This window comes from Piliocolobus tephrosceles, chromosome 11 (genome assembly GCF_002776525.5).
Source record: "Piliocolobus tephrosceles isolate RC106 chromosome 11, ASM277652v3, whole genome shotgun sequence".
Taxonomy (NCBI): Eukaryota; Metazoa; Chordata; class Mammalia; order Primates; family Cercopithecidae; genus Piliocolobus; species Piliocolobus tephrosceles.
The window spans coordinates 94,472,626-94,495,468 of NC_045444.1; the positions used below are offsets into that span (position 1 = coordinate 94,472,626).

Here is a 22,843-nt window from a genome sequence, read left to right on the forward strand (position 1 = left end):
TCTGATTCTCACATACAAGATTAGAAAGGGAGAATTTACCATAATTGTCTTTTCACTGAATACCTCTTAGGAAGATACTAAGACTGTTGACTTGAGGCCTGGTAAAGTACATAAGAAAATGGAAGAGGGAGCTTAGATAAGCAAGGCCAGATGTGGATGCTGGAGCGTAAGATGCTCGTGAGGCAGATTAAGAGAGACAAACGAAAAATCAGCAATGATTCAGTAGAAGTCAGATATAAAAACATATAAGCTTATTTGAGTCACAGCCCCAAAAGAAAAAAAAAAAGGAAATAAATAAATAAAATTTAAAAACATACCAGTATTTCCTTGAGCATCTTCTATCTTATTTGGTGAGGGCAACAGAAAAGATGGCCTGGTGACGTGTGGGCCTTGAAGCGATGGCTGCTGCTGTTGCTGCTGCTGCAAAGGCATGGTTTTCAGGACCACCCTCCAGTCCACTTGGGTAATATCTGATCGTGATCGAGCATGTCCTGGCTTGAAAGTTGAGGTCTCATCCAGTAAGTCATTTACAGAACGAGGCCGGTCCCTCCGACGCTGACAGATATTGAAAAAATTAAAGGTTGATGCTTCCTTTTGTTCCATCCAGGAAAGATTATCTGGGGTTGTCCCTCTCTGGACCATAAACTGTTCTTTGGCAGGGAAGACATTTTGAGCTTTGGTTTCTAAGAGCCTGCTCTTACAGTGGTCCCAAATCATGCCCCCCTTGCCCAGGGAGGTGACATTTCTCATAGCACCATTGTCTGTTATGTTACTGAGTACCTCATGCCCCACCAGTTCAGGGACTTCCTGGATCCCATAAACCTCTGCTTGCTGCACAGCCTTTTCTAGCTTACTATCCAAAGTACTAAAGAACTCCTCCGTAACTTCTAAGGCCGGGCTGATATCATCCACTTCCAAAGCTTCCATGTCACAGGCTCCAGGAGGCCTCAGCCTCCTAAGCTGGTTCCAGAAATGGCTTCATGAACATTCACCCAACCAAGAGGGGTGCTTTAGTAATACAGCTATGGAAACAACTGGAAGAAACCTTCATTGGGCCTCCTGGAGCAGGCCAAACATAAAGGTGGTTGATGTTTCCCCAATAATTAAAAGCATTTGCTACTGGCTTATGGACATTAACAGATGTATAGGGAGACCAAATGTTCCTTTGAGATTATTCTTCAGCAAGACCTCTGTGAAGACAACAGGAAGTATTTGTCAAAGCAACGCCACGCCAATCCTTGATTTCCTGGAAGAAAATAAACAGGATAACGTTGGCACATGGTTCATTGTATTCTATAGTACACAAATCTGCCGAATTGCTTTCCCACTTCTACGCCTGTTCTATGGCAGTCAAGCACAAAGGCAGACAACACCTACACAGAAGTGCCATTGTCAGGAATACATATCACTACCCGCTTTGGATAAAAACTTAAACGGATCAGGGAGGAGCACTTGATAAGAGGAATTAAGGTCAATAGCTTTTACTCACACAGAGAAAATGCTTTGAGAGCATTTGTGAAAAGACTGCCCTGGCATATCTCTGATATGCTGACCTAAAATAGTAAGCAAAAGAGACTAGGAATTCTGTGACTGGGCCTGTATCGTAATCAGTCTAAAAGTCATAAATGCTTGAGTCCTTTCACCAACTTTGAAGGCACTGATGATCTGCTGGGTTTAAAGGTGCCCCAGGGAAGCAGAGAAGGAGGTTCTGCCCTTTTTTAAAATCCAAATGTGACTGTGCTTGTGCTTCTTAGACTTAGATTATATAATGCTTGATGATGACTCTGGACTTCAGCAATGCTCTGGCGTTCTTAGGGTTTCAGGCTCCAAACTCCCCAAGACTTCCAGGATTGGCCTCAGAGTATGGGTCCAGTCTGCAGGGTGTCTAAGAGCTTAAGGTGAAGTCACAGCCTGAGTGGCAGGTTTGAGTTCATCCTTTTCTCTCTACAGAACTCAAGTTCCAAACCTTACATCTCTACCTGGGCAGAAAGAATCCTACATAAGTAGTAACCCGTGTTTTCAAATACTAGATTACCAAGGCCGGGACAAATTAGAGCAGACCTTGACAGTGATGCTGTCCAGTATAGTAGACAGCAGCCATTATGACCATTCAAATGTAAATCTAGTAAAATCAAAGTCCCTCAGTTACACTAGTCACATTTCAAGTGCCCAACTGTCACATATACCTTTATACCTTTACCAAAGAAAAAAAACAAAACAAAACAAAACAACTAGGCAAGGACTTTTTTAATCCTTAACTACTTACAAGTAGGCAAAACTAGGCAACTAGCAACACCATTATATATTGACATGCTTTGGCTGTGTCCTCACCCAGATCTCATCTTGAATTCCTACTTGTTGTGGGAGGGACCCAGTGGGAAGTAATCGAATCATGGGGGCAGGTCTTTCCTGTGCTGTTACTATGATAGTGAATAAGTCTCATGAGATCTGATAGTTTTAAAAGAGGAGTTTCCCTGCACAAGTTCTTCTCTTGTCTGCTGCCACACGGCACATGCTTTTCACCTTCCACCATGATTGTGAGGCCTCCCCAGCCATGTGGAATTATAAGTCCAATAAAACTCTTTCTTTTGTAAATTGCCCAGTCTAGGGGTATCTTTATCAGCAGCGTGAAAACGAACTAATACATACATGTTGTCACAAATGTAGATAGATGTGGTTTCTTTGTAAAAACTTCACAATTTTTATGGTTAAATTCATTTTTTCCACTTAGGTCATTAAACCATTACATTTATATCAACAGCACCAATCTACTTAGCTTAACATATGTAAATTAAACTCATATATACAGACCTTTATTTTAGATGTATCAAGAGGTTTGCAGTTCATGGGATCTCTATAGAACCTCCTGCAAAGTGATAATGACTATGAGTTTGTCTACTTTTACATATTTTGATATTTATTATGTTAGTACTTCATGAAGCAAGGCATAGATTTATTTTTAGAGCTATATATTAGTTATAAAACATTTCTAGCTGTAAACAGGGCTATTTTTTTCTGAGTCTAAAGTTAAACCTTCAGTCTCTCTAACTGTGTAACAGGGTTTTAGTGCTTCTATAATTTTGAAACTTGGGATATATTTCAATTTCATCTTATATACCAGAGACAGAAATATACATAAATATAATAAATCTTAAAACTTTTCATTCTTTCCTTACTAAAAACTGAAATGAACATAAACAAAGTACAAGTTTCCCAATGCATAAGAGGCTCCAAGGTTCAGAGCATTAACTTGTTCACTGAAGATTACTGATATTCCTTTTCTCATCCAGTGTTTCCAATTCAGTCTTTACTCATGACAGAGAAAGTGTAAATAACCTTCAAAGTAATTGTTTCTTTCTCTTTTTTTTGATTTATCGAACTATCTGGATATATTATTTTTTATGCTTCTGGCTTGGTATTTGCAGGCTGGTTAGAAGTATATAACAGGCCAGGTGCAGTGGCTCATGCCTGTAATCCCAGCACTCTGGGAGGCAGGCAGATCACTTGATCCACCAAGAGTTCGAGACCAGCCTGGCCAACATGGTGAAACCTCATCTCTACTAAAAATACAAAAATGAGCCAGTCATGGTGGTGTGTACCTGTAGTCCCAGCTACTCAGGAGGCTGAGGTGGGAGGATCATTTGAACCAGAGAGTCGGAGGTTGCAGTGAGCTGAGATCGCACAACTGCACTCCAGCCTGGGCAACAGAGTGAGGCCCTATCTCAAAGAAAAAAAAAAAGAATGTATATAACCAGTGTTGGCCATGCTGGTTGGTGGAATACTTCTAACCCACATGGTCTAAAGCCATAGACTGTTAGACAAGGAAACTGGCCTTTGGGATTATCTTTTCAACCTTAGTATTTCATAGAAGAAGCCACTGAGGCCCAAAGAAGGGAAGAGGCCCCATGAGCACTTTCATGCTCTTAAACATGCAGGCAAGTTTTCACCTCAGGGCCTTTGCATTTGCTGTTCTCCCATACACCCCAACATGGACAACTCTCTCCTTAGCTAATGATTTGTTTTTTCTAAGACCAGCCGAGAGGGCACAAAAGAACCAGCGAGTAGGCAAGGGTAACGGCAAAACTGCAAATTTATTCTTTGGTCATCTAGCTTCAGGGACCGGAGCTGGGGGAGGGGGGTGGAGTTTCTAATACAGTCCGGACAAGAGTGGGGGCTGAGTGGTCTTAGAAAAACAAATCAGCTAACTGTTCATATGACCCTCCCTGACCACCCTCTTTAAAATCATAATGCCCTTCTCTGCCCTAGACTCTTGATCTCCCTTACTCGGCTTTTGTTTAAATAAACTTTTCATTTTAAAACAGTTTTGTTTGTTTTTGTGTTTTTGTTTTGAGACGGAGTTTTGCTCTTTCACCCAGGCTAGAGTGAAGTGGCACGATCTCAGCTCACTGCAACCTCTAGCCCACCGAGTTCAAGCAATTCTCCTGCCTTGGCCTCCTGAGTAATAGCGATTATAGGCGTCCGCTATCGTGCCTGGCTAATTTTTTTAATTTTAGTAGAGACGGGGTTTCCCCATGTTGCCAGGCTGGTCTCGAACTCTTGAACTCTGGTATCTTCCCGCCTTGGCCTCCCAAAGTGCTAGGATTACAGGCATGAGCCACCACTCCCGGTCAACAGTTTTATATCTATAGAATTATTACAAAGATAACACACTCAGTTCCTATATACCCCATGCTCTGTTTCCTGTATGTAACATCTTACATTAGTATGATACATTTTTCACAATTAATGAACCAATATTGTTACCTTATTATTAACTTAAGTTATACCTTCTTCAAAATTCTTCAAATTTCCCTAATGTCCTCTAACTATTCCAGGATCCTATACAGGATACCACATGACAATTAGTTGTCCTGTTTCTTGGGCCTTGTCTTGGCTATGATAGTGTCGCAGACTTTACCTGTTTTTGATGTCTTTGACAGTTTTGAGGAGTACTAGTCAGGTATTTCAGAGAATGTCCCTCATTTTGGATTTGTTTGATGTTTTTCTCATCACGAATCCAGGGCTATATGTTTTTGAAGTACCATTCTCATCATATAATATTAAGGATATATACTATAAACATGACTTACTACTGTTCACGTTAACCTTGATCACTTGGCTTGAGGTACCCTTTTTCCTTAAGCATTTACCATCTTCTAACATACCATTTAATTGACTTATTTAACATTTAATGTTTCTCTCCACTAAAATATAAGCTCTACGAGTCCAGGAATTTGTGTTCATTGTGTTCACTAATGTACCCTAAATACATGGAATAGCATTTGGTGCGCATGCACACACACACGTACTAAATAGACACTTGTTGAACAAATGTGTTGCTGTTGCGTTGCATAAGAGATAGCGCCTCATGACCTATCCACTTCTCCAAGTTAAAGTTCTTCACCAACACCCACCTGTTCCACGTGTCCATGTGAAGAGATCACCAAACTGGCTTTGTGTGAGCAACATGGCTGTTTATTTCACCTGGGTGCAGGTGGGCTGAGCCCGAAAAAAGAGTCAGCAAAGGTGGTGGGATTATCATGAGTTTTGGGATAGGTGGTGGAGTTAAGAGCAATGTTTTGGGGGCAGGGGTGGATCTCACAAAGTACATTCTCAAGAGCGGGGAGAATCACAAAGAAACTTCTTAAGGGTGGGGGAGATTATAAAGAACCTTCTTAAGGGAGATTACAAAGTACATCGATCTGTTAATGTGGGGCAGAAACAATCACAACGGTGGAATGTCATCAGTTAAGCTATTTTCACTTCTGTGGATCTTCAGTTGCTTCAGGCCATCTGGATGTATACGTGCAGGTCGCTGGGGAGATGATGGCTTAGCTTGAGCTCAGAGGCCTGACACCACCCACCTTGTTATTTTACTCCTCCATGCTTTTGTCCAAGCTGGGGAGCTTTTCCTAATTGCTCAGGCTCTCATAGCACCCTGGGTTTGCCACATTGTACCGAAATGATCAGCCAATCTCTCTAGATCCTACTCTAAACTCTGAGCTACTTGACTACAGACACCATGCCCTTCTTACTTATCCTCCTATATATACTCTCTGTCTTCATTCTTTCAGGTTCTGTCTTCCAATCTTACTCTTTGGAATTTCATCTTTTTCCTGAGCTCTATAGCTCTAAAATTCACTACAGTACAAGAGTCTGATGTCAAGTTTAATTTCTATAATTGAGTACTTCTTACTAGCTTGCCTCATTTGGTTTTGAAATTAATCAAAATATAATAATATATTCAGATAGGTCAAAATATAAAGGGGACCTTCGTCTGACAAAGTGAAGGGAATAAGATCAGTATGTGGGTGCAGTGTGGTTTGCCTCAGTACAAAACTGCAAATCAGGAGCTAATTAGAACTGTGTTCTAAATCTGGCTCAACCACTCACTTGCTGGGTGGCCTCTAGCAAACCATTTAACCTCTGCATGCCTTACTCAGCTACCTGTATCCCACAGAGTTGCTAATATCAAATTGCTTTGCGTGTGGATCATTCACTAGCTAGCTGCTCCAACATGCCTTTACAAATGTAAACTGCTACATAATTATGGAGCACTCCACTGGACCTCACCCATTCAACAACCACGTGTTCCTCATCTCTCCCTGGAAGTCCAACAAAGGTCTGTCAGTCCAACAAAGGCAAAGTCAGCAACGAGCTATTTATAATACACTGCCTTTCAGCCAAACTCAGTGACCTATAGACATTTTATCTTATATTTGTATAGAATGCCCTTTCTGTAAGAAGGGGTATTTCCCCTATTTAATAGATTGAGAAATTGAGGAAATAAAAGAGCTCAACCCAAAGAATCCTATGCATGCATCAAAACGAACCAGTGTATTGCTATTTCCTAACTAAAAAATCTGTTGTTTACATGATCGTTATGCAAGGCTAATTAACAGGATGAATACAGTAGTTCTCCCACACAGAGACAGAAGCACTTATGAGTAATAATTCTACCCTGACTCACACAGAGATGCCGTGTCCTCCTGAGCTGGATGGTAAAAGCACTGACTTCCTCTTTCTTAGCTAAGTGACTCAGAATATTATGAGTGCTGAAGGTGTCTGGAGCCATATTATTTTAGAAGCAGCTGGACTGGGAAGAAAACTGCAATGGCAAAGATACCTAGGACAACTTATGTCTGTCCATCAATTTGCAAAAATAAGAGACAAAGGTGATTACAAGGATGGTCCACATTAAGGGCGCTCACCTGGTCTTCACTTTGGTTTAAGGTTGTGGCTGACTGAGAATTTTTTAAGAGTTACATAATGTGAAGGATACATCACAAGAGGATCTGCCCCAGTAATATGGCCTTTCTGGACCACAAGGCTACATGGTGATGTAAGGATGTGGATGGAGCACAGACATGCCACAAGCAGCAGATAATGAAATGGTGCCAGTGTGGACCTCATAAAAAGAGCTCAGAAGGCTATCAAATGAAACAGACAGCTAGAAACACAGATGGAATCCCATTTTCATAGGTTTGGAGCAAATATTAAATGGCTACATTATATCTAAGTTTAAATGAAAAAGAAGACTATTGCCACAATACATAAAGAGCATACCATTAAAAAAATAATTTGGGCTGGAGGTGGTAGCTCGCACCAGTAATCCCAGCATTTTGGGAGGCTGAGGCAGGAGGATAACTTGAGGCCAGGAGTTCAAGACCAGCCTAGGCAACACAGTGAGACCCTTTCTCTACAAACAAAAAATTAAAAATAGGCTGGGTGCGGTGGCTCATGCCTGTAATCCCAGCACTTTGGGAGGCCGAGGTGAGTAGATCACGAGGTCAGGAGATCGAGACCATCCTGGCTAACATGGTGAAACCCTATCTCTACTAAAAACAGAAAAAACTGGCTGGGCGTGGTGGCAGGTACCTGTAGTCTCAGCTACTCGGGAGGCTGAGGCAGGAGAATGGCGTGAACCTGGGAGGCAGAGCCTGCAGTGAGCCAAGACTGAGCCACTGCACTCCAGCCTGGGCAACAGAGTGAGACTCTATCTCAAAAAAAAAAAAAAAAAAAAAAAAAAATTAAAAATTAGTCAGGTGTGGTGGCATGTGCCTGTAGTCCCAGCTACTCAGGGGGCTCAGGCAAGAGGATCCCTTGAGCCTAAGAGTTCGAGGTTGCAGTAAGCTGTGATTAAACTACTACATGCCAGCCTGGGCAACAGAGTGAGACCCTGTCCCAAAATAAATAAATAAATAAATAAATAAATACATACATAAATAAAATCTATATAATTATTTTCCAGTTCTAAAAGTAATAAATACTTGTAGAAACTCTGGAAAATAGTGACAGACATGGAAAAGGAAATAAAAATCAGTCATGATCTCATAACTCAGTCAAAGTGAATCAATAGGTAGGTGTACTTTTGTCCAATATTTAATTGGAATCAAAAACTATATATACAGTCGGGGTACACTGTTTGTTTAAATGTATGTGCCAAAAAAATCAAATACCAGTAAATACTAACCTTGCCAAAAAAAAATAGACAAAAAGAAATGTCCCAGGGAGTGCTGTGCCTACTTATACCTTACAACCTGACACAAGACCCCACTCAGCTGAACTTCTCTTCTATAGCTACCAAGGGACCTCCTTGTTACACAGCCATTAGTGTTTTCCAAAGTCTTTAACCTCCTTGTGCTGTTAACCAGCCCCTTCTTAAAACTTTCTTCCCAGGGTACTACATTCACTGAAGTTTTCTTCTCATTTCTACCCACTTAGTCTCCATCTTCTTCCTTCCCTTCCTGGTCTCATCAAATGGGGGCGTTGTCTGAGTTTCTTCTCTGGCTAGAGCTACATGATGTTCTCCTTAAAATCAATTTATCCACATGTGCAACTCCAATAACTTCTTCTACATGCGTGCTGTTCAAATTTCCACCTTCAGTCTCAATCTCAGAATTGAATTCTGGTCCTATGTTCCCAGCTATTTGTAAGACATTTCCACCTGGCTTACTAAGCTCCATTTGTCTAAAATTACACTCATTTATTTATTCAATAAGTATTTGCTGAGTGCCTACTATGGGCTGGACACTGTGCTGGGCACCAGGGAAACCCTTCGATGAAGCTCCCATTGGCAATAAGGTTCAACTTTTTAACCTGGCATTCTAGGCCTTTCACAATCTTCGGCTAGTTTGCCATTCCAACTTTCTACTTCAATTCACACACACTTTACCTCCAAACTGAATGCTATTGCTCAAATGTTATGCTTTTCCAGTTATTTCAGGAAAGGTTTACAGTTATCTCTGAAATACCCTCTTCCCACCTCAACCTACTGAAATTCTATTCTTCAAGGCCCAGCTCAAATGCCACCTCTTCCGCAAGCTTTTTTGGGTCCCTGATCCTAAAATGGTCTGTTCTTTCTTTAAACTGCCACAGAATATCTTTGGTGCCTCCCCCATAACATATACTGCACGCTGCATGTTCCCTCTCAAATGACAGTGATGACAATAATTTTAAGTTATCAAAAGCCTATTTTGTGCCAGGTATGTTGCTTGGTATTTCATATCTCTAAGCCCCAAAATGTATAATGTGAGTACTATCACCCTCACTTTACAAATGAGGAAGCTCAATTATATCAAGTAAACTGCCTGATATCAAGTAACACGCCTACCTACTGGACTCAGAGGAACCTGAAAACAGCAATTCTGCCCTCTTTCATTTGTATAATTCTCATTGGGCCTAGAACTGTGGTTAGTACAGTGGGTACTCAGTAAGCATTTATTGAATGAATAACTGAATAAACAGTATATTTTTAAGCCACTAACATCTGTAAGTATATATACCACTCTAGTTTCCTGGCAAAATTATATTTGAATTCCTTATAGGCTCATTACAGTAAAATTTGACATACTTTCCAAAGCGTTATGTTGAACTCAAACTTTTACATTTTTTTCTTGGTAGAAAAGGCTTCCTAGCTATTAAAACCTGGGCTCAAAAATAACATGGCAAAGATCAGGTAGCAAAAACCTCACTCAGACCTTTTATAGAAACCAAAGCACCTTTGCATTACTTAGGAATTGTCCTGTGAACCACTATAATTTCAGCAACTTGGCTGGGTTCATTTTCCAACAACTTAGAGCTCAAGCTCTTTACAACACCAGTGATGAGATGCTCCCTTTGAAATAGCCCCAACAATCCACTTAAAGCATTTTTCAGTACATCTCTGCACATGTTTATTGTTTGCCACCTGCAAAATCATTGGCACATTTGCTGCCTCAGAAACCTAACTAAATATAAGCATGGCACTTTAAATCTCAGATTGCTTTGCGACTGAAGGCAGCAGTGTTACTGCACCTCTATGTCAAATTGGAAAGCCAAAGCTTCTGGCTGGGAAGCCCATTTTCATAAAACCACCAGAGATCCAGTATGTCCTGCTCTTAGAAACAAAGCAGGAGGACACAAACTTCAGTTACGAAATGTCTAAAAATGCAGACTTGATGTTTTCCATCTCCCTTCGCCTCCATGGCAGAGAACGTTGACTGGAAAACAAAGGAACCACTTGAATTAGCTTTATCTTGGGACTGAGAGGAAGAAGGCAAAAACTTCCATGATAAAAACCGTATCAGCCTCCAACTGCAACAGGAGTAACTGGTGAGGTACAAGTAGGTACCATCAGAGCCAAGCCAGCTAGTGTGGCTGACTGCAACAGTGAATGTAACAACAAGGAAGTACAGTGAGACCAAATATGCAAGATACCCAAAAAGGGCTGGGGAAGTAGACTTAAAGATGTCATCAGTTCATATAACTATTTAGAATCTTCTACCTGAGCCTGAGTAATAGAGGCTGTGTTTCTAAATTCAATACAGGACTGTGTTTATCTAATTATCTCACAAAACTCCTAAAACTGAGGTAATCTCAGGAAAAAATCACTTGGTTTTTACAGAAAATAATCATTTTTCACATGCATGGTTTAGAATAAAGCTTATAAAGTGCTTGATAACAAATGGCCAACACACATATGAAACAATGCTCAGCATCACTAATGATCAGGGAAATGCAAATCAAAACCACAATGAGATAACACCTTACTCCTGCCAAGAATGGCCATAATCAAAAAATTTTATAAAATAGATGTTGGTGTGGATGTAGTGAAAAGGGAACACTTCTACACTGCTGGTGGGAATGTAACTAGTGCAGCCACCATGGAAAACAGTGGGAGATTCCTTTAAGAACTAAAAGTAGAACTACCATTTGACCCAGCAATCCCACTACTGGGTATCTACCTAGAGGAAAAGAAGTCATTATACGAAAAAGACACTTGCACATGCATGTTTATCGTAGCACAATTTGCAGCTGCAAAAATGTGGAGCCAACCCAAATGCCCATCAACGAATAGAAAGAAACTGTGAGATATCTATATATATAGATACATATAGATATAAATATATGTATATGATGGACTACTACTCAGCCATAAAAAGAAATCAATTAATGGCATTTGCAGCAACCTGGATGGGTTTGGAGTCTACTATTCTAAGTGAAGTAACTCAGGAATGAAAAACCAAACATCGCATGTTCTCACTCATAAATGGGAGCTAAGCTATGAGGAGTCAAAGGCATAAGAATGAGAAAATAGACTTTGGGGACTCAGGGGGAAAGGGTGGGGAGGGGGTGAGGAATAAAAGACTACAAATCCGGTTCAGTGTATACTGCCTGGGGGATGGGTGCACCAAAATCTCATAAGTCACCACTAAAGAACTTAGTAACTAAATACCACCTGTTCCCCACAAACTTATGGAAATGAAAAAAAAAATTTTTTTAAGTGCTTGATAAACTTCATTTTTTTTTTCTTTTTTTTTGAGACAGTTTCACTCTTGTTGCCCAGGCTGGAGTGCAATGGTGTGATCTCGGCTTACTGCAACCTCCGCCTCCTAGGTTCAAGTGATTGTCCTGCTCAGCCTCCCGAGTAACTGGCATTACAGGTGCCCACCACCATGCCTCGCTAATTTTTTGTATTTTTAGTAGAGACGGGGTTTCATCATATTGGCCAGGCTAGTCTCGAATTCCTGACCTCAGGTGATCCACCCACCTCAGCCTCCCAAAGTGCCGGGATTACAGGGGTGAGCCACCACAACTGGCCTTCTTAATAACTTCTTAATAAACACTTGTAGTAATCTCAAAAAAGAGAGGTGAGTAAAGTACTGGGACTATTTTAAAGATGATGAAAGAGAACCCAAGATGATTCATTTATTGTCAGTTGTGTTCCCAAAGAGAAGAAAACGAAGTTCCTCAAATTCTTGTCTAATTACTGAGTCCTTTGGGCCACCCAAGTTCAATTACATTTTAAATCACCTTAAATCACACAGGGGCCCTGATGTTGGTAGAAGGACCATAAACAAGGAGTGAGTAGGCTGAATCCAACCCTGAGCTACTCAGACTAAGTATTGAGTTTGTTCAGTGTGAGAGAAGTGTGGCAACGGGAAGAACAAATTTATAACACCAGGAAAGGGTCATGTCCCCACACTGCCTTCTAAGCTAACTGACATCCAGCAAGTCAGGCTGACTCAGGGCTTCTGTGCCCTTCTTATCTGCAAAATGGAAGTCCTGCCAATGCCTGCTGCCTTCTACCTGAGAAAGCAGGGAAACACAATATGGACAAAGTATGTGAAAGTTCTTTATAAACTCTAAAACAATGACTATTCCTATTAGTTAGCTGATTTCTAACCACATAACCATTTATCCTCAACAAGCATTTATAGAGGACGGACCAAGTACCCAAACACTATGTGAGATGTTAGACACACAAAACACAGCTCCTGCTCTTGAAGAGCTAAATAGCTAGTGGAGAGGGAGACACAAAACCAAGTATAAAAAGCACTTCAACAGAAGTATACAAAAGGTGTTATACAAGCACAAAGAAGGAATCATTACTAACTAAGGGACAATAAAGAATCTTACAAGTAACAGAACACAATTAAATGACAATGATAGATATACAGAGATTACTTTAGTCAAAAGAAATCAAAAACAAAGGGAACAAAAACATACAACAAAACCAATCATACCTGCTCCAGAAATCATGCTGCAGGCCAGGCATGGTGGCTCATGCCCATAATCTAGCACTTTGGGAGGCCAAGGCAGGCGAATCAAGAGGTCAGGAGTTCCAGACCAGCCTGGCCAACATCACAAAACCCCATCTCTACTAAAAATACGAAAATTAGCTGGGCATGGTGGCATGCGCCTGTAGTCCCAGTTACTGAGGAGGCTGAGGCAGGAGAATCGCTTGAACCCAGGAGGTGGAGGTTGCGGTGAGCCGAGATCATGCCACTGCACTCCAGCCTGGGCAACAGAGCAAGACTCTGTCTCAAAAAGAAAAAAAAACAAAACAAAAGAAATCATGCTGCTTCTGGCATGAAGCTGTCAGCCTACAATAACAGCCTCAAAGGTTCCACCAAAGAGTGAGCACTATGTGAACTAACCACACATGGGAGTTAAGAATGCAAAGGCCTTCTTCACAAGCTGTTCAAGTCGTTCTGACCCACAGACACATTCTTGTCCAACAGAAGGCCTTTGCTGGGTGGTGAGGATGTCGTGGCAAATGAATAATTCCCTCACTTCCTGTTGACGTTAACTCTTTTGGTCACTGCAGCTCACCAGCAGAAGGGAGAATACTTAAAACTTTAACCTTCAAAAAAAAAAAAAAAAAACCAGCTTATGGCTTAGCATACACTCACAAAACCAGTTTCTATGGGCATTCAGAGTAAATGTATGAGAGAAGTAATTAGTTGATTTATTTTCTGTCTCTGCTGAACTCGAACCTGCTAAAAAGTAAGCCTAGGTCTTTGTTAACTGGCATCCCAAGAGTACTAGACCAATGGTAAGATCTAAGCAAAAAGGTGACTCACCTCTTGTTTGAAAGGGCAGACATACTCAGCAGTGATGGGCTGCATCTATGACCTCTCCCTCCCTTTTGGATTTAATCTGTGACAACAACCTTGGCTACCAATCAGCCTCTTAACCAATTTAGTCAGGAAACAAGCAAGGCTGGCAAAGGCAGACAAAACACTGTCTCTGACCCTCAAAGATAAGCACAAGATAAGGCAAAATAACAGAATGAGTCTCTGTCATTTAACTATGTACAAATTGAAGGACAGAAAAATCTCTGCCCATCACACAGGACAGAAGAAAACCTTATAAGGTATGAAGGATAAGAATAGTAGGAACTGGCCAGGTGCAGTGGTTCACGCCTGTAATCCCAGTACTTTGGGAGGATGAGGCAGGCGGATCACCTGAGGTCAGGAGTTTGAGACCAGCCTGGTCAACATGGTGAAACTCTGTCTCTACTAAAAATACAAAAATTAGCTGGCCCTGGTGGCAGGCGTCTGTAATCCTAGCTACTCGGGAGACTGAGGCAGGAGAATCACTTGAACCCGGGAGGCGGAGGTTGCAGTGGGCTAAGATTGCGCCACTGTACTCTGGCCTGGGCCACAGAGTAAGACTCCATCTCAAAAAAGAAAAAAAAAAAAAGAGTAGTAGGAACTATGTTTTCATCTCCCTAATCTGGGTTTACATTAAAACAGTTTGTGAATTTCTTTTATTAGGGACTATTACCATTGGCATGGCATAGATTTTATCAAACAATGTGTGAACATTCTGGAGTTGAATTCTGGAGTTCTGATTGATCCATACTTTTTGGATTGTTTTGCTCTGACATCAGGATGATAGGCGTATGATAGCTGGGAATAAATAGCTGAATCAGGCACTGCTATAGCTATGCTAAACTCTTTAAACATGTCCTGCAGAGGACTCCTTCAATGTGGATGGACACATTTTAAAGGTTGAATGTTGTATTTGATAAAATGTTTAACAACAAAATATAGTTCTTATAAGCCCTAATCTAAGACCAAGATTAAAAAGTTATAGCTGGCCGGGCGCGGTGGCTCAAGCCTGTAATCCCAGCACTTTGGGAGGCCGAGACGGGCGGATCACGAGGTCAGGAGATCGAGACCATCCTGGCTAACAGGTGAAACCCCGTCTCTACTAAAAAATACAAAAATCTAGCCGGGCGAGGTGGCGGGCGCCTGTAGTCCCAGCTACTCAGGAGGCTGAGGCAGGAGAATGGCGGGAACCCGGGAGGCGGAGCTTGCAGTGAGCTGAGATCGCGCCACTGCACTCCAGCCCCGGCGACAGACCGAGACTCCGTCTCAAAAAAAAAAAAAAAGTTATAGCTAATATTTATTGCATACTTACTAAAGTACTTACTATTTAACGTATGTTAAGCCCTCTACTGCATTATGTTGTTAAATCCTTACAACCACCCTATTAGAGAGCTGCTATTATTACTACTTTACAGATAAGGAAACTGAGATTTAAAAAGATGAAGTTACTTGTCTAGGGAAATATGGTCAGTGGGTAGAAACAAGACTCTAAGATACACCACAGCCCCATATGACAATTCAGAGCAAATTAATTACCCTGGGATAATATGGCTAAAATTTTAGTACATAAACATGGTGCTTCAAATTTTAGTGTCAAATGCCAGCAACTTTATTATTTATTTCCAAATATGTTTCTTAATCCCATGACCCAGAGAGTTAATTGCTAAATATCATATTTACGCCCGGGGAAGTAGTTTATACTTAATTTAAAAAAAAATCACCTCTATAATATTTCTGTGTTATTATTATAAGTTCTCTAAGGGAATAATGGTAGAAGACAGGTTCCTGAACAAACACAGTAAAAAGCTGTTCTCTAAATAGCTAACCTCAATTGTCTTAGTGACCTTGGACACGTTACTTGAAATGTTTGCAAGGGTATAATAACTGTGACTTCATTTAGGCGAAACAAGTGCTTCTGCAAATGTTTACATGGTCCTAATTGCCCAAACCTTTTACTAGTGTTTCCCTGCGACATCATTTTTCATTTAGCCAATAAATAGAAACACTTGTAAAAATGTTTGCTTAAAACAACCTGCAAACAAATGTTTCTGTCAAAAGAATTAAAAGAAATATTTCAAATTAGATGTTATGACCAATAATTCAAACATATTGTGATGATTAAGGCATACTGAAATAAATTGCTGACTGGGCACAGTGGCTCATGCCTGTAATCCCAGCACTTTGGGAGGCCGAGGCAGGCAGATCACCTGAGGTCAGGAGTTCAAGACCAGCCTGGCCAAAATGGAGAAACCCTGTCTCCACTAAAAATACAAAAATTAGTTGGCTATGATGGTGGGTGCCTGTAATCCCAGCTACTCAGGAGGCTGAGGCAGGAGAATCTCTAGAACCCATGAGGCAGAGGTTGCAGTGAGCCGAGATCACGCCATTGCACTCTAGCCTGGGGGACAGGGAGAGACTTCATCTCAAAATAAATAAATAAATAAATTAAATAAACTGCCTCCTTCTAAAACTAACTTGACTTTTTTGGGGCACAGGCAAATATCAATGTATGTGAGGTTCAAACAAAATAACAAAATTGACCCACAACCTTCTGTCTTGTTTCTATAATCTACTAAAAGATGATATGCTGGCTGGGTGTTCACACCTATAATCCCAGCACTTTGGGAGGCAGTGGCAGGTGGATCTCCTGAGCTCAGGAGTTCGAGATCAGCCTGGGGAACAGGGTGAAACCCTGTCTCTACCCAAAATACAAAAAACTAGCCAGGCATGGTGGTGTATGGCTGTGGTCCCAGCTACTCAGGAGGCTGAGGTGGGAGGACCGCGGCAGCCTGGGAGGCAGAGATTGCAGTGAGCCGAGATCGAGCCACTGTACTCCAACCCGGGTGACAGAGTGAGACCCTGTTTAAAATATATATATATATATATATATATGCCCTAGTTTCATATTACCATACTACCATGAAAATACAGAGGCCATAGCTAACCTTTCGGCGTAGGGCAACCACTTTTGAACCACAATATTTGGAATTAGCCAATCTGGGCCTCAGCTTTCTATGTATCATTATGAGAAGTTTGATTCTGGACAAGTGACTTGAATCTGAATTTCAGTTACTCTGTATCCATGGGGGACTGGTTCCAGGACCCCCTCAGATACTAAAATCCACAGATGCTCAAGCCCCTTATACAAAATTGTGTAATATTTGCATACAACCTACGCACATCCTCCCGTAAGTCATCTCTAGGTTACTTACAATATCTATTACAGTGCCTACACATCCTCTCATCTGGTGGAGTCAATGTGGTATTCAGCATTTAGCAAACTCAAGTTTTGCCTTTTGGATCTTTGTGGAATTTTTTTTCCTAATATTTTTGATCCATGGTTGGCTGAATCTGCAGATGTGGAACCCACAGATGCAGAGGGCCAACTGTAATTTGTCTGTGATGTAGGGCAAATAAGGATACCTCTCTCACCTTTTTCAGAGTGCACATCAGATAACATAATGTAGTGTTTTACGAACTCCAAAGCAGTGTATAGGATGCCCATCAGTTGTCTAATACCAACGGAAAGGTCACCACATTCTCTTTGATCTCCATTATAAATCAATGAACTGGTGGAGGGAGTGGCAACAGCACTCAGTTTAGGAAGCTTCGAAATAAGGTTTTAATCTACTCAAGGTTCCTCCAGCATTTTCAAGGCAGTAGGAGTTGCTGTGCATCAGCTTTTCTGGTGGTCTTGGAAAGGAGGGATTCAGTGGCGCAAGTGTTGCATAAAAATTCAAAAGGAGTATCTCTTCTCAAAAAAGTAAAAAACAAATAAAACCCATCTTTGCTGCCCAAGTTTCCCCACAGCTAGGATATGTTCCCCTTCCTCTCTTTTTTTTGTAAGTTTCTTGAAGAAACTTGTTCTTTATACTTTCTGACTCCATTTCTCATTGCCCATTCATTCTCCCCTCAAGAAGTAGTCTGATTCTGCCCCAGCTGAAACTTCACAGGAAAAGGTCACCAATGATTTTCTTTTTGCTAAACCCTAAAGACTTTTCACTCAGCATCTGACCTAACCATACAGCAGTATTTGACCTACTGAACACCCACTCCTTGCACTGCTCTCATGAATTCACAGATGCTCTCTCCTGGTATTTCTCCTTCAACTCTGGAGGCTCCGCCCACTCCCTTCTACGGGCTCCCCTTCCTATGCCCATATTGTACATGTGGGTATTCCCGTTTTGCCCATAACCCTTTTATCTGGTTCCTCGTCTGCCCTCCCTGAGTGATCTTCATCCTGTGGCTTCAGCTGCAATCTACGTGGCAGACAAGAAACATATTATTCTCTGGCCAGGCGCAGTGGTTCACGCCTATAATCCCAGCACTTTGGGAGGCCGAGGCAGGCGGATCACGAGGTCAAGAGATGGAGATGATCCTGGCCAACATGGTGAAACCTCGTCTCTACTAAAAATACAAAAATTAGCTGGGGGTGGTGGCACGCGCCTGTAGTCCCAGCTACTCGAAAGGCTGAGGCAGGAGAATTGCTTGAACCTGGAAGGCGGAAGTTGCAGTGAGCCGAGATCACGCCACTGCACTCCAGCCTGGTGACAGAGCGAGACTCTGTCCCAAAAAGAAAAAAAACAAAAAAGAAACACATTACTCTCAAGCTCTAGACCTGCATATGCAACACTGAACTCATCTCACATCTGCCCCTCCTCTCAGCATTCACCATAGAGTAAAGGACATACCCTCTGTCGCCAAAAGATAAACATCATTCTTGATCCTTCTGGCTCCCTCACCTGCAATCACTCCAAATCAGCAAGTCATATGAATTCTCATCTACAGCATTGGCCACATCTACCCATTTCTCTGTCTCCGCTGCCTTCATTCAATCACCACCATCCAATCTTCTTCCCTTCAGTCTTACCCTCCTCTAATCCATTCACCACACTGCAACCAAAATGTTCTTTCCAAAATTAAAACCTATTGCCATTTGGATAAACTACACACATCGCAACATTACCTGAAAGAGTTTATGGCCACCTACCTCCTTGGCCTTATCTCTTTAATCTCTCTCTCTACCCCTACCCTCACCCCATACCCACTCCCACCTCACCCCCACTCTATATCTACCTATAAAGAATTTATAGAGGCCAGGAGCAGTAGCTGATGTCCATAATCCCAGCACTTTCAGCTGTGATTGTGCCACTGCATCTCAAAAAAAAAAAAAAGATTTCTAGAAACTGGGACTAGGTACAGTATCTCACACCTGTAATCCCGGCACTTTGGGAAGCCAAGATGGGAGGATTGCTGGAGGCTAGGGGTTCAAGACCATCCTGAGCAACATAGTGAGACTCCATCTCTACAAAAAATTTTTTAAAAGTTAACCAGGCATGGGGGTGTGAACCTACAGTCCCAGCGATGCAGTAGGCTGAGGGAGGAGGATCACTTGGGCTCAGGAGTTTGAGGCTGCAGTGAGTTATGATCACGCCACTGCACACCAGCTTGGGCAACAGAACAAGACCTTGTCTGAAAACAAAACCAAACCTGGAAGTTTCCACATGCTTTCTCACCTATCTTGTTTCCTCTGCCTGGAACACTGTTTTCCACCACCATCACCCTCATCTTCTTTATCACCACTGTCCCCTCCTTACCTCCTACCCACACACAAACAATCTGGCTAAGTCTAATTCAGCTGTCCGGTCCTTGATGAGGAATCACATCTCTCCTGACCTCCAGGTCCATTTTGAATGGCCTCTTATATGCTACCACAGCACCCAGATTTCCTCCATTATTATGCATCTCAAGCTATTTTTTTTAACTTTATAATTTTTTACCATTGGTATAAACCATACACATCTTAACATTACCTGAAAGTGCTCTTCACGGATTTGCATGTCATCCCTGCACAGAAGCCATGCTAACCTCTGTGTTGTTCCAGTTTTAATGTATGTGCTGCCAAAGCGAGCACACAAGTTATTTTCAAATGGCTTGTTTACTGTCGGTCTCCCCCACTAGACTGTAAGTTTCATCAAGGCATGGATTGTGCCTGTCTTGTTCATTCCTACCTCCAAGTACTGTGCCATGGCACAAAACAAGTGCTCAATCCTTACTTCCTGAATCAACAAATCAATGAATCCCTGAAGGTGGAAGAGAAGCTGTTCTGGAAAAGTTATAGTGCTGGTAAACGTGGATCAAGAACATGTAGGAGGAGATCATTCAGCTAATTTCCTGGAACAAAAAATCTGCTAGTTACATTTCTGATGTTTCTAACCTATAACACGTGTTTTTTGTTCTGTGACTGAAAAATCAACATTTATATAATCACACCTACAGAATACAAGGTGAAGTGGATATTTAACAATTTCCCAGTTACATAAGTATTCACAGGTAAACTGGATAATGCCAGATAGAACAGCTTTAGTTTGTACTGAATTATAAACTGGTTATAGTAGGCAGGAGAAGTGGATAAATAAATCTCTACCATGGTCACAAATGTAGCATATGATTGGGGGATTCTATTTGAACCACATAACTCAAATGAACAATTAATGAGTGTATGAAAAACAAACAAAATGTTAATGAAAACAGCATGCCTGACATCTTAATGCAATGGCTTCCATATTTTGACTTTGGCTTTTGCTCATAACTCGTACTGTCATCAAGATTAATTACTTATGGAACAAATAAAACTTTTACCTTGTCAGCACGAAGGCAAATTATGCATGTTTTTCAATGTCTGGTATGATCCACAGTAGACAATGAAACAGAGCAAACATAACGCATGGAATTTATTGCTGGTGGTCATTTTTATCACACTGTCACTCAGCACTGAGTTCTCTGAATTAATTGGCTTGCATCAGAAACTCCAAGCTAGGATGTAGTTCAGTTCCTTATGAACCAAATGCCAAATGTACTCTAAAAGGAGCAAGCAAGAAGAAAAAAGCAACTCCTTGCTAGATATCCCTGCAGACTTTTTCTTTTAAGGGCTTAACATTTGCTGAAGCAAATCAGCATTTAGCCAGCGACCGATGGGGCCACAGACACTCTCTGTACTTTTCTAGGGGTGTTGGGGGACAGGGTGACGTGAAATAGGATAGGGTGACAATGGGAAAATAAAAGTAACAGCAGCAGTAGCTTGGTGCTGCTGGCAACTGTCTAGAGATAAAGAATCCTAAAAAAACCTGCCCAATCTAACCTTCTCCAAGTTCCCATTAAAGTCAGGTCTTTTGAAACCAGTAATTAAATTAGTAACTGTCTACCTGCCTACTTTTTATATATGTAAATGAATGACTTCAAGTCTTAAGCAAAGGCTATATACAAGATTAAACTGTAATAGAGTATGTCAAGAATCTCATAAACATTCAGTAAATATTAGCCTTGGATGTTTTTTAATGAAGATGTTACTGGGCTAGGGCCAGCTTGGTTTTCCTAATCAGGCCCCATTTTTTTCTGTAAATGGTTCCATATTCTTCACAGTTGTTTTCCACCAGTATAATTAACCTGAGTCCTTAGCCCAAAACCTACATCCGTCAATCTATAAGAAAACAAAATACTTTTAATGAACATTCAGCTATGTGCCTCCTTTTTCTATTACTTCTATATGACATTCAGTGATCCTTCTACCATGAAACTTTCACTTATTACCCTACTGAGAAATAAGTTTCCAACTTTATTTTCAATCTTTTCAATAATAATGTTTTCCATATCTTGTTTTCTTTAAAAAATCACTTTCTGCCACATACTTATTTATGAATTTTATTATCTCAAGTATTTGACTGTACAATATTTTATAGTCATTGTATTCCCCACAATGTAGAGACTTAACAGCTTTTAAAATAATGTTTATTGAGTTCTGTGATTATAAATAAGTACTACATGTTCATTGCTTGTCATTTTGAAAATATCAAGAGAATAAAGGGCAAAATAGACAATGCCTATTCACCCTCCACTGGAAAAAAAGCACTGCCCCGTTGTGGCCCTTTCAGCCCTTAGGTAGATTTTGTTTTTTTAAACATAGTTCAGAGCTTACTATAGATATGCATTTTTCCCCAATTAGCAATCATTTCCACAACTAGCAAACACCTTTCCACACTTTTAAACTTCATTAAGAAATTCTGTTGGCCGGGTGTGGTGGCTCACACCTGTAATCCCAGCACTTTGGGAGGCCGAGGCAGGTGGATCACGAGGTCAGGAGATCGAGACCATCCTGTAAACGGTGAAACCCCGTCGCTACTAAAAATACAAAAAATTAGCCAGGCATGGTGGCGGGCGCTTGTAGTCCCAGCTACTCGGGAGGCTGAGGCAGGAGAATGGCGTGAACCCGGGAGGCAGAGTTTGCAGTGAGCCGAGATCGCGCCATTGCACTCCAGCCTGGGTGACACAGCGAGACTCCATCTCAAAAAAATAAAAATAAAAATAAAAATCCTTTTTAGTGTCTATATAACACTGTATCTATTGACGACACCATAATTTGTTCCCCTGTTTTGGGGCATTCAGGTTATTACACATTTTTTTTCTAAATAAAGTTATATTGAGCATCTTTGAAGATTGACTTTAAAAATATTTCTGAAAAATTCTTTGGATGGACCCTAGAAGTGGAATTAACTGGGTCAAAAGGTAGGAGCATCATTGAGGCTTTTCATACATTCAGCAATGAGCTGTTTGGAAAGGTTATAGCAATTGTGCATCCCTCCTAGCATTTGCGAGTGTCTGCTGTGCTGCACACTAACTGGTGTGGAGGATTTTTGAAAATTTATGTTAATTTGAGATTTGGAAAAAATGATACTTTGCTATTGTTTCAATTTTTCTTTCTGTATTAGTTTTCTTTCTTTTTTTTTTTTTGAGACGGAGTCTCGCGCTGTCGCCCAGGCTGGAGGGCAGTGGCCGGATCTCGGCTCACTGCAAGCTCCGCCTCCCGGGTTCATGCCATTCTCCTGCCTCAGCCTCCCAAGTAGCTGGGACTACAGGCGCCCGCCACCTCGCCCGGCTAGTTTTTTTGTATTTTTTTTTTTTTTTTT

General features: G+C 41.2%; 1 protein-coding gene and 1 pseudogene across 8 annotated transcripts in view; both read right to left on the minus strand.

The window, feature by feature from the left end:
* PLEKHM3 (pleckstrin homology domain containing M3) overlaps positions 1-22,843 on the minus strand; it is a 225,924-nt gene that overhangs the window by 199,463 nt on the left and 3,618 nt on the right. For 6 of the 8 annotated variants that reach the window (XM_023219826.2, XM_023219834.1, XM_023219795.3 and 3 more), the window contains exon 2: positions 318-1,246. In XM_023219826.2, the coding sequence (XP_023075594.1) occupies positions 318-927 (610 nt within the window). In that variant the 5' untranslated portion in view covers positions 928-1,246. Of the gene's footprint in view, positions 1-317; positions 1,247-2,811; positions 2,867-13,007; positions 13,104-22,843 lie in introns of those variants that run through there. The other 2 variants (XM_023219799.3, XM_023219807.3) reach the window with 2 other exon arrangements.
* LOC111549332 lies at positions 19,696-19,794 on the minus strand (annotated as a pseudogene).